We start from the raw sequence: 12,133 nt of genomic DNA on the forward strand, positions 1-12,133 counted from the left end.
CTGTAGGTTGGTGATAACAACGCTTGCATTTGGGCTTGTTTAGATTGTTATTGGTGGGGACCACTGCCTTGTGAGCGCTCGCCTGTGTAGTTACGGTGCTGTAGGCTTTGTGTGAACTCACCTAGGTGCTCCAGGGCCCTTGAGAGGTGGGTATGGTTGTTATCGTTCTCTTTTGCAAGGGGAGAAACTGACGCACAGGGAATTTAAAATGAGTAGTCCATGGTCACTTGGCAAGGAAGTTTACACCCAGGCAGTCTGCCTCCAGGGCCCTCACCACTCCTCCAGATGGCTACTTCTGTGCTCGCTTGCTTGTGAATCCCTGAACAGCGTCTGCCTTGCTGGGTGGCTGTGAGGCTTAACCGTCCCCGTCTACAGAGCAGGAGAGGCGGCTGAGGGAGGTTAAGGTCACACGGCCAGAGGGGACTGTTGTTGGGATTGGAGTCCAGGCATGTCCAGCTCCCAAGCTCTGGGCCAAAGCAGTGGGCAGCCCGCCTGGCAGCTGGTGAGGCCCAGGGACCTGGAGATGCCACTGTTGCTGTGTCTCTTGTTCCCCGTCTCAGGTACCAGTTCAACCCGGCCTTCTTTCAGACCACGGTCACCGCCCAGATCCTGCTGAAGGCCCTTACCAACCTGCCCCACACCGACTTCACGCTGTGCAAGTGCATGATCGACCAGGCACACGTATCCTTCCAGCTCCTGGGCGGGTGTGTGCGGAGGGGCGGGGCAGGGTGGGGAAGTCACGGGGAAGGGGTCTGTGAGTTCAGCCACAGATGCTGACAGCCTGCTTTGGGCTTGGCCCAGTGCTGGGTGGGGCTGGGGCGCTGCCCTCATGCAGCTCATTGTCCGGGGGGGAGACAGGCCCCTGGCGGTGACAGATTGGAGTGGTCTGGGCTTGGGGTTGGAGGGGCCAGAGGAGGTGCCTGACCCCAGCCTGGGGGTTAGGGAGAGCTTCCTGGAGGAGGCAGCATCTGAAAGGTGAAGAATTGGGTGAAGCAGTAGGAAACGGTGATCCAGGCAGAGGGAACAGTGCATAGGGAGGCCTAGAGGAAAAGAAGAGCTCAGTGCTGTCTATAAGGCAGTAGAGGAAGTTTAGCATGGCCGTGCCACAGACTTCAAGGTGGAGTTTGGTCAGACTCAGAAAGGGCACTGGGGAGCCATAGAAGGCTTTAAAGCTGCAGAGTGATGTGGGGAGATTTAGAAAGATGCTCATGAGGGTGCCTAGCTGAGTAAAGACTACCACGCAAGTAGCAGGTGGGGATAGGGGCTGTGCACAGGCAGGAGGAATGAAGGTGAGCTGGATTGTCACCTGAGCTTTATGATGTGCATCTCATCACTTGACGAACTTGGCCGAGTCCCCTGTCCTTGCCGGCCCTGTGCTTGTAGCGCTCAGCCCCGAGACTGTCACACGTACTGCCTGAGCCGAGGCAGGCGGGGCTGAGCTGAGGAATGCTGGCCCACTCTGCACCTGATCTGCCACGTGTGTCTGGAGTGCCTGCCTCCTGGGAGATGGTCCACCTTCCCCAAGGTTCTGTTCTGGTGGCTTAAAAAGAAGGCATACAGTACACTGTTAAAAGTACAAAAAAGCAGGGGCCGGCCCGGGGGCGCACCGGTTAAGTGCGCACATTCTGCTTCAGCGGCCCGGGGTTCACCGGCTCGGATCCCAGGTGCAGACATGGCACTGCTTGGCAAGCCATGCTGTGGCAGGCGTCCCACATATAAAGTAGAGGAAGATGGGCACGGATGTTAGCTCAGGGCCAGTCTTCCTCAGCAAAAAGAGGAGGATTGGCAACAGTTAGCTCAGGGCTAATCTTCCTTAAAAAAAAACGGGGAAAAAAGACAAAGCTTCCTCCCTCCCCTGTTCTGTAGCCACCCCGTTCCCCTCCCAGGAGGCAGTAATTCTTTGTGATTCTTGGGTCCCTTTCTGCCAATATCCTATAGATACACAAGGACAGGCGAGTGTGTTTATATACACATCTGCCCCCACCCAAATGGTAGGCTACTCTGCTCGTCGTCGTGCATCTAGCTTTCAGTGTGTCTTGTCGCGTTCTCCACTTCAGTTCTCTGAGAGTTGAGTTGATCTCAGCGTGTGGACGGGCCAGCGTTGATTTAATCGTCCACATCATTGGATCATTAGGTTGTTTCTCACTTGTGCCATTATAAACCCTGCTGCGGGGAACAGACGGTGGGCGGGGAGGGACCGTCTAGGACTAAGTACCTGCACCCTCAGGCTCCGAGGCCGTTTTTCCTTAACGCTTCCTCCTCCCAGCAAGAAGAACGGCCGATCCGGCAGATTTTGTACCTCGGAGACCTGCTGGAGACCTGCCACTTCCAGGCCTTCTGGGTGACTTCCTTTGGGTGCGGGGGCAGGGTGGCACTGGGCCCTGTGCTCAGGGCTTTGCGTGCGGGATCTCATGGAATGGTCATCCTCACAAGGAGCCGGGATTCCCAGGCCGTCCCCTGTGCCCCCAGGGCTCAGGCTCACACACACAGCCATCCTTCCCACGAAGGCCTCACCCCTGAACGCCCTCTCCCTTTCTTGCTCTAAAGAGCCCGGCTCTCCATTTTTGCAGCCTCCCGAAAGGGAGGCCGGCTGGCCACCTTGCTTCTCACCACCACTCCCACACCCGACTCCCACACCCGTCTCCCACCCCGTCTGGAAGCTGCAGTGTTACCCCTTCCTGCCCGACTTGGTTGGTGTCAGCGCCCCCAGGTGGCTGCTCCTTGCTGCGGCCCCTTACGACTCCTGTCCTCATTCTCAGAGGCTTGAAAAGCCAGTCCAGTGACCCTTCTACCACTGCGACCTCTCGGTTCCTCCATCTCTTGTCCTCCTCATGACCTCCGCCCATCACTCCCAGCCGTACCCTAGCCCAGTTCTCAGCACACAGGACTCCAGAGGAGTTAAAAAAACCCAGTGAGACTTGAGTCCTGCCCTCTCACAGTCTGATGTAATTGGTGTGGGTGTGATCTAGGCTTTGGGGCCTGACAGTTTTCCCAGGTGGTTCTCACTTCCCCAGGCTCGTCTTCACCAGGAACTGCCCGCTCTGCCCATGAGTGTCAGACATTTCCACCCTGACCGCTTCCTCCCGGCTTCCCAGCTCCCTCCTTGAGGTCTCCCACCCAACATTCTTGGGCCTGTCCAGCAGCCCGAAGTCCTCTGCGCTGCTTCCTCCTTTAGCATCAATCGTGCGTTCCTCCTAGGAACCTCCTAGGGTCCTGTCTCCTCCCCAGTTAGTGCCTCCCCCCCCCCCCCAGCTCTCCTGGACAGCCCCTCACACCTGTCGTCTGCCCCACCTTTCTTCTTGCCTCAACTTACCATCTGGCTTCTTACTTAGCGGGAAAGCAGAAGCAGCCAAGGGAGAACTCGCACGCGTCCCTGCCCTGCCGCTGACCGAGCCCTTGTCTGTTTTAGTGGGTGACCTGTCTCTCCTCCCGTGCCAGGCCAGCCCTCCCCTGCTGCACTGGCCCCTTCCCTCTCGCCCACATGGTGGCATCGCACCAGCGGCTCTCCCTGCTCTCCCCTAACGGCCGCCTTGGCCTTCGTGGATAACTTCTGTCCCCACGGAACACGTCTACCCTGCGCTTAGTTCTGGCCTAAAACTGAGAGCTCTCCCTTGACCTCCATGTTCCCCACTGGCCCTGCCTCCTGTCCCCTTCCTCCGCTCCCCTCCACGGCCATGCTCCTGGCCGTCCCAGTTTGCCTGCGTCTTTGCTGGTTTTAAAACTGAAGTCTCACACCCCAGGGAGCCCCTCAGTCACAGGCGAGCACTGTTGGTCACCCTGCTCCCGGGACAGGCTGCCTGTGCTCAGTCTCCCCTTCTCTCCCACTCACTTGAAGCCACTCCATTCAGTCCATTCAGGCTTTTATGACCAATGCTTTGCCCCCCGGTTCTCAACACACTCCACGAGACTGCGCTCGTGGAGGTAAACAGTGACGTCCCTATTGCTGGACCCAGCAGGCGGTCCTCAGCTCCTGTCTTCCCTGCCCTGTGGGCCGCCTCCTGTGGGGCAGTCACGCACTGCTCCCTCAGACCCTTCTATCACTAGGCTTCCAGGCCAGCTCCCCTCCTACCTCTCTCCCACCTCACCGGCTGCTCCTTCCGGTGTCCTTGCGGGTTCCTCATGTCTGTCACCAGTGTTGGAGGCAGCCCTTTCTGGGAAGGTGACCTTTGAGCAGAAGTCTAAAGGAGTAGGGGTGTTAGCCATGGGGGTGGAGAGTGCCAGACCCAAGAACAGCCCATGCAAAGGTCCCGGGGTGGGCGGGTGCCTGGCTTGTCTGAGGAGCAGTGAGGGGTGAGTGGGAGGAGGCGACGGGTAGATCTCCTGGGCTCATGGGCGGTGGAAGGACACTTGGCTGTTGCCCTGAGTGAGCCCGGAGCAAGGAGGTGGTCGGGAGCCCTTAGCTCACCTGGATCTGTCCCCTCTCGGGACTGGTTTCTGCCAGGCTCAGACCCCAGCTCTGATTTTGGGCAAATCACTGAGCTGCTCTGAGCCTTGGTTTCTTCATCTCTGAAGTGGGCATAAAAACAGTATCTGTTTCATCATAAGGTGTCACAGGGGAGGAAGGCTGGCATGTGGGGTGAATGCTCAAGTGTTAGTTTCTATTCTTAATATCATTAATAATTCTCATATTGTTAATATTAACGTTACTGTGAACATTACTGTTCTCCTCAGCAAGCCCTGGATGAAAACATGGATCTCTTGGAAGGTATAACTGGCTTTGAAGACTCTGTCCGAAAATGTAAGTCCCTCTCTGAGCCTGGGCTCCACGGGGGACGGGCTGGGCTGTGGCAGCAGGGTCCTGGGGTGTGGCCCGTCACCGTCTCTGTCCCTCTCTTCCACAGTCATCTGCCACGTCGTGGGCATCACTTATCAGCACATTGATCGCTGGCTGCTGGCCGAGATGCTCGGGGACCTGACGGGTGAGGCGCTCTCTGGGTCCCTCATGTCGGTCTAGGAGGTTGGGGCTCAGGCGCAGTGGGCCTCAGCCAGCTTCTCAGATGCGCTCATCCCTGCCTCACCAGGTCCTTGTTGAAGGCCCAGCCCAGGGAGGACATAAGGAGTTAGTCACAAACGTTCCTTCCTTGCGGGGGAGCCTATGGCATTTATTCATTTCTTCTGCACAAGTTAATTGAACACCCCTCTGTGCCAGCCACTGTTCTAGGCCCTGGGGACATGGCAGGGGACAAACACAATGGCCCAGATTCGGTCTCACGGAGGCAGCAAAACAGACACCAAGTTAAGATGCACATGTCCAGTGGCAGTTCCTGCGACAGCCCAGAGAGAGGGCGGGGGGTGGAGGGGACTCCTGGGGGACAGAGGGCAGCGTGCGACAGTTACCTCAGTGGAGCGCGATGGGCAGCCTGGCGCAGGGCGCATGTGCAGATCCCTGGGCAGGGGTATGCCTGTCATGTTCACAGAGCATCCGGGGCCTGTGGCTGGAGCCCAGGGCGCGAGGGTCGGGGCCGGGGCAGAGGTGTGGTGGGAGGAGTGAGGCCTTCAGGTGCTGCGGGGCCTCCTCACGACTTGGTCCCTCACCCTGCCTGAGACGGAGCCACAGGAGGGGTCTGAGCGGGGGGGCGACAGGATCAGATCTAAATTTCAAAAGATCCTTCCGAAAATAAAAACATGCGTTGGTATATTTGGTTATTTTTGCAAAAAGAAATAGAGGGAGGAAAATTTAAAAACTAAGGAGAATGTTTACTCCTTGGGGATGAGGGATGAGAAGAGAGGGGAGAGTGGCTGGGATGGGATTTCTCTGAGTACCTTTTGGGGTAGTTTTCCCTTTGGTCGGGATAATTTTTTTGTGGGGTTGTGTTGTTTTTAATTTCCTTTCATTATTTTAGTGTAAGCTAACTTTTATTGGGCACTTTGTGTCAGGCACTGTATTACTTGATAGTGCTTTACACCAGGTAAATGTGTTACGTGTTTAAAAGTGAAATTAGGGGCTGGCCCGGTGGCGCAGCGGGTTAAGTGCGCACGTTCCGCTTTCGCAGCTTGGGGTTTGCTGGTTTGGATCCCGGGTGCGGACATGGCACTGCTTGGCACGTTATGCTGTGGGAGGCGTCCCGCATATGAAGTAGAGGAAGATGGGCACGGATGTTCGCTCAGGGCCAGCCTTCCTCAGCAAAAAGAGGAGGATTGGCAGCAGATGTTAGCTCAGGGCTAATCTTCCTCAAAAAAAAAAAAAAAAAGAAAGAAATTAAACCAAAAGGGGTTGAAACAACCATTAGAATTAAATATAAAGAGAAGCAGTTGAATACGTATCAAATTGATAATAGTCACACAGAGTAGAATTATTTCAGGTAGCAGAACACTCTGGCTGGCCGTCCTTACTGGTATGTTTTCTGAGAGCAAAACAGAACTGCAAAGAAATTCTCACACTGGATGCCATGGACTTCTCGTTCGTGATGTGATGGTGTCCTAATTTAAGACCGTTGCATGTGGGTTGTGGGGAAAAGCAGGTAAGTAAGTACATGGCCGTTACTAGGAACCAAGATTTGCACTGGGAGAGAAATAGAAAATAAAAGAAGCTAAGAGAAAGCCCTGTGATGCTAAGGATGCGAAAGCTGGGGCTCCCTCTGGCTGCCGGCAAGAGAATGCACTGTAGCAGCGCAGGGCTGGCAGCTGGAGAGCAGTTCAGCTGCTGCCGCCATCCAAATGGGAGCTGCTGGTGGCTTTGGAAGCAGTCGGGCACGGAAGGCGCCCCGCCCTTGGCTCCTAGACCCCCTGAAACTGTGGGATCGGGGTAACCAGGGCCTCTGCTGCTTGTGTTCCCTGCAGACAGCCAGCTGAAGGTGTGGATGAGCAAGTACGGCTGGAGTGCCGACGAGTCAGGCCAGATCTTCATCTGCAGCCAGGAAGAAAGCATTAAGCCCAAGAACATCGTGGAGAAGATCGACTTCGACAGTGAGTGGGGGCCCGAGGCCTCAGGCTGTGGGGCTGAGGGTGCCGTTGGACAGATGGGGCTGGGCCCGAAGGATCCGGGTAGATAACTTCTGGTTCAGGGCCAGGAGGTCGCCCAGAGTGGAATGGCAGGGAGTGCTGGGTGTCCTTCCCTGGCACTTCCCAGGGCCTGGAGGGCCTTGCAGGGGTCTCCACACCTATACTGCTCCCAGGGGCTCTGTCCTGGTGGCCTTCTGTCCTTGAGGCTCTCGGGGCTCAGCCTGGCATCTGTTGAAACGCAGCGAAATGCCAGAAAGTGCAGGCTCTGGAGTCGGATTAGCTGGGTGGGGATCTTGGTTCCCTGCTTCGTAGCTGTGTGGCTTTGGGCAAGTGATTTTACCTCTCTGTTCCTCAGTTTTCTCATCCAGAAAGTGCAGATGGCAGCACCAATAATTAGGACAAACGCTGGTAGTTCTTTACACTTATTAAGTCATGGGTCTTCACATGAACCTCTAGGCCAGGTGCCCTTGTTAGAAGTTACTGAATAATATCGTAAGACCCACCTCATGGAGGTATGGGTGTGAAGCGAGACACTTCCATGTATAACACTTGGCGCAGAGCCAGTCCCAGTTCACTCAGTGTAGCCATTGTCCTCACCATCACACGTCACACACATTGACTCACAGACTCCGCTGATGACTCAGCCGAAGCGAAAGTGAGGATGTCTTGGAGTGAGTGAGCCCTGGCTGGGCACGGGTGTGCTGTCCCCTGGGACCCTGCGTCTCCTCCCCACTCTCTTGAGTGGGATTCTGCCTTTTTAAAGATACATCTCGGTCCAGCGTGGCTTCTCGGTCCAGACTGGCTGACTGGTCCCTAACCGAGGCACGAGATCAAGTGGGCAGACATCTGCCCTTGAGGACTGTGGACGCTCCCTCTCCGTGAGATGTGCCCGCTGTGTTGGGTTCTGTGTGGGAACCCACTGGAGCAGAGGGCCCTGCGGCGGGACAGACCAGTCCAGCACTTGGAGTGTCCTGCAAATAGTCCACAGTAGACGTTGTGAGGATGGTGACGACGATGATAATAATAGCGACTGTTGAGTGCCAGCAGTGTTCTAAGCACGGCATTGAGTCCTGCCATCCTGTAGGGTGGATGCTTCATAGAGATGGGGAAACCGATGCTCGGTAACTTGCCTGAGGTCGCCCACCTGGTACAAGGCAGAGCTGCGATTTGAACCTAGGCCTCTTTGTTCCAGATCCAGGCCTTTACTGTCCCAAACTGCCTTTGTGTTGGTGACCAGGGCCCAGAAGGAGTTCGTGGTCTAAAGTGCGGGTGCTGTGGTTGGTGGCTGGAGGTTCTGCCCATGTTGACCCTGGTCCCTCCTTCTCTTCTCCACAGGTGTGTCCAGCATCATGGCGTCCTCCCAGTAGCTCTGCAGGCCTTTAATAAAGATTGGTTGACTTCTTAACCCTGCTGGCTCCTCCTCGTTGGCTTCCTGCTTCTGCCCCTCGCCCGCCAGAGGGAGCCCAGGAGTGGGCGTCTGCCGCCCTGTGCTGGAGCCGCCTGGGTTCTGGCTGGGCTCCCCGTGGCGCCTCCTTGGACTTCTCTGCTGCCCTGCCCCAGCAGCCCAACTTCCAGTCACACCTTCCTGACCTATCAGGTCACAAGTGGGAGGGCAGGCAGCCATGAGTCAGCAAGGAGGAAGGTGTGAATGGGGTGGAGGAGCCCAGCCCCAAAGCTGGGGCTGGCCTGGGCCCTTCTGCCCTCCAAGGTGAACAGGGCGGGGTCCCTTGGGATCCTGGGGAGGGAGAGGCCCCTCCTTTGTCCTTGGGTGTCACACAGACAGGCACGAGGGGCCCTGGGGCAGTGGCTGGAGAGGTGACGGGGGAGGATTCCGTCTACCTCCAATCCTGGCTGCTGCCCAACCCACTGCGAGTCCTTGGTCTGGTGACTGCCTCTCTGTTCCTCAGTTTCCTCATCTGTGAAAGGAGGGGGAAGGGAGCACCCTTGTCAGAATCCTGTGGATCCCATGAGCTCTTGCCAGGAAAGGTCTCAGACTGGGGCCTGGCCTTTTCTTGACCATTAGCAAACGAGAGTTGTTCATTTCAGACTCAGAAGAGTTTGTCCCCAAGGTGGCAAACTAGTCCCCAGAGCTCCTCTGTTTGCAGAGACTTGATGAGAAATTGGGATTTTCAACCCCGCCATGCTCCCGCATCCCCAAGTGCTAGCCTCCACCGGCCAGGAGGCCTGGCTCTGTCACCTGATCTTAGCTGAGCTGGTTACTCCCTTCTTACCCGAGGTATTTGGCAGGGTGACCTTGGGCAGGTGTCTTCCCCTCTGAGCCTGGTATCTGCAGGAAGAGGGGGTGGGGACAATGGTGACTGCCTTTTGGGGAAAATGGAGGAAGTCATATGCCACGACAGGTGTGTAGCTTTTGGCTTAGACCAGCGGAAGCTCCTGAGGGAGTGCCTCTCTCTACGATACAGCCTGTGTGGACTTTGCCAGTGGAGAGGGCGGTGGCAGTGCCCGAGCTGCCAGCCTTCCCCCCCCCCACGCCCGCTCGCCTGCACGCACAGCCATTGTTCGTCCATGGACACTGGCTTGGGGAGCCGGGCAGGGCACCCTTTGCCCTGGCCTCCAGACGTGAGCAGGAGCCAGGAACTAGGGTGTGCCCAAACCCAGGAGACAAAGGCTGCTTCTGCAGCTCAGGACTCCAGAGCCAGCTCGAAGTGGGGTAGAAGGGTGGGGGAAGAGCCTGCTACCCACCCATTTGGTTGTATGAATTAGCAAAAGGTACCCCTCTGGGTGTGCACAACTCCCACTCACCCCTTGGCAGGTGCCCTTGTATGGGCTACAACCTGCTCAAAGGCTATGGGCACTCTGCAGGGGAAGAGGAAATGACCTTTGTCTTGCAAACCCCATCGTGTCCTGCTTTCCTGATCTGCTTTTGCTCCAGGAGGATCATCCTCTGAGCCGCTGAGAGGCCTGGCTGTGGAGAAAGACTGCTCAGTTCGAACCCAGTCCAGTGGCTTTGGGTATCTTGTCACCCTCCCGGTGCCTCTGTTTGACAGCTCGGGAGGGTACCCACTTCAGTAGCTGCTGTGAGTTAATGCAGGCGCAGAGCTGAGAGCAGCTTGGCACATTGTAAGAGATCGTAAACTTGTCGCTTGTCTGCTGGCTGCTATTTCAGCCACTTCCACAGCCACTTCTAGACATCCCAGTGTCTGTTCGCGTCCCACCCCGAGAGGACACAGCCCTCCCTCCTTTGTGTGCCTGAGTAGTATTAACAATGGGGTACAACTCAAGTCCTGAAGTCTCGAGGATTCCAAGAAGTGGTGGACCTAAAGCCAGGGCCCGTTGGCTGTACCCCTTCACCCAGAGCCCCTTCCTGTCTCTTCCTACCCCCCTGAGCCCCTGCCTGCTGCCCTTTGACCCTCACTAGATAGCAGCTGTTATTACTGCGCTGTCCATGGATGGCTGCCGGGAAGTGGCCTCAAGGCTGGCAGTTAAAGGGGGCCTTTAATTTAAACCTCATTGCCTGGGGCCGTCTGCTTCATCTCTGAGCCCTTGGTCTGGGAGGTCTCTCAGTGTCCACCGGGAGAAGGCAGGCAGGGGCAGATGGCCCGTCGCCCAAGTGGCCTCTCCCTGCTGACCAGGCCCACACAAGAACCCTGGGCTTGTTCTCCAAGTCCAGCAGGAAGAAGCTGCCTGCCCAGCCCAGCCCAGCCTTGGAAACAACCGACACTCCTGGGGCTTTGGCCAGGGCCCAGTGTCCTCTGGGAAAGTGGGCTGCTGCCCAGGCCTTGTTGCCTTCCTTTGCTTGCTGTTGGGTTCCTTCCAATGCCTTTGAGAGGGGTGGGGGGAGATCCTTGCAGCTCCTTACCTGGGGGAGCCATGTCTTCCAATTCCCATCCCCTCCTTACCTACTGTCAGCCGGTTTCTGCCTAGTCTAACTCAAACCCTTACCTTCTTACCCTCCCTGACAACCACACCCCTCAAGTCCTCTGAATTCAATAAAGTTCTTCACATGCCCCTGTTGCTCAGGTCCCAAACCTAGGGGCCGTCTTGAGTCTTGATCCTTCCCTCATCCCCACCCCCCATCAAATTCATGACAGTAAGTCTGGTCAGCTTCATTTTCCCAAGTCCTCCCACTGCCCTCCTCTATCGTTCTCTCCTCTTCCAGACCCTGGTTCTGTCCACCCTTATCTAGATCATTGTAGCAGCCTCCTTGAGCTCTCGCCACCTTCTACAGTCTGTTCCCTCCCCTGCTGTAGCCAGAGGGACCCTGTGAATCAGATGCCAGCCCTGCTTAAAATTCTCTGTTAACTTCCCATTGCATTTAGAATAAAATTCGTTGAGCCAGCCCTGGTCGCCTAGTAGTTAAACTTCGGGGCACACTGCTGCAGTGGCCCAGGTTGGGTTCCCCAGGCGTGGACCTACACCACTTGTCTGTCAGTAGCCATGCTGTGGCAGCAGCTCACCTACACGCACTAAAGAGAGGAAGATTGGCAATAGATGTTAGTTCATGGCAAATCTTTCCCAGCAAAAAAAAATAAATAAAATTCATTACATGTCAATTATCTCTCAATATAAGAAAAATTCCAATTCCTCACCATGGTTGTAAGTCTGTTCATTCGTTCCCCTAGGATTTGTTAAGCTTCTCTCTGGTGTCAGACCCCGTTTCAGAGACGAGGGATACAGCAGTGACCAAAGATCCCCACTCCCATGGGCTGACCTTCCTGGGAAGGAGACAGATAAACAGTGAATAAACCAATCATGTACGTTAACTGGTGATCAGTACTTGGAAAAAATAAAGCAGGGAAGGTGTGGGGTGCTACTTTAAATAAGGTGGTTGCGGAGGGTCTCACTGAGGAGGTGATATTTTCTTTCGCAGACCTACAGGGGAGGAAGCTGTGAGCCCAGTCTCGGGGGAATCCAGTATCTGGGGAAAGTGTTCCAGGCACTGGTAACAAGGCCACGCACAAAGGCCCTGAGGCTGGAGCACGCCTGGTGTGTCAGAGGAACAGCAAGGAGGTCAGCAGTGAGGCACGAGCTCAGAGGGGCGAAGTGGGTGGTGAGCTGGGAGAGGACATGGGGACCAGGGCGCCCAGGACTTGGAAGACCTTGTGGGTCTGGCTGAAGCCCCAGGGCAGGGAAGAGGCCTGCAGCCTTTCCGCCTTTCCTTGACTTTGACTTGGACCCTGATTGTGGCGCCAGGGAGGGTTCTGAGCAGAGAAGGGAGAGACTTGATCTG

The 12,133-nt window shown here is 56.2% G+C and overlaps 1 protein-coding gene across 1 annotated transcript in view; it reads left to right on the top strand.

Moving 5' to 3' along the window:
• EIF3K (eukaryotic translation initiation factor 3 subunit K) overlaps nt 1–8,347 on the top strand; it is a 10,534-nt gene extending 2,187 nt beyond the window's left edge. Inside the window, exons 3-8 of the mRNA XM_001497212.5 lie at nt 561–681; nt 2,267–2,341; nt 4,672–4,738; nt 4,842–4,919; nt 6,781–6,906; nt 8,278–8,347. Coding sequence (XP_001497262.1) covers nt 561–681; nt 2,267–2,341; nt 4,672–4,738; nt 4,842–4,919; nt 6,781–6,906; nt 8,278–8,309 — 499 coding nt within the window. The 3' untranslated portion in view covers nt 8,310–8,347. The remainder of the gene's footprint in view (nt 1–560; nt 682–2,266; nt 2,342–4,671; nt 4,739–4,841; nt 4,920–6,780; nt 6,907–8,277) is intronic.
• Nucleotides 8,348–12,133: the final 3,786 nt, after the last annotated feature.

This window comes from Equus caballus, chromosome 10 (assembly GCF_041296265.1).
Source record: "Equus caballus isolate H_3958 breed thoroughbred chromosome 10, TB-T2T, whole genome shotgun sequence".
Classification (NCBI taxonomy): Eukaryota; Metazoa; Chordata; class Mammalia; order Perissodactyla; family Equidae; genus Equus; species Equus caballus.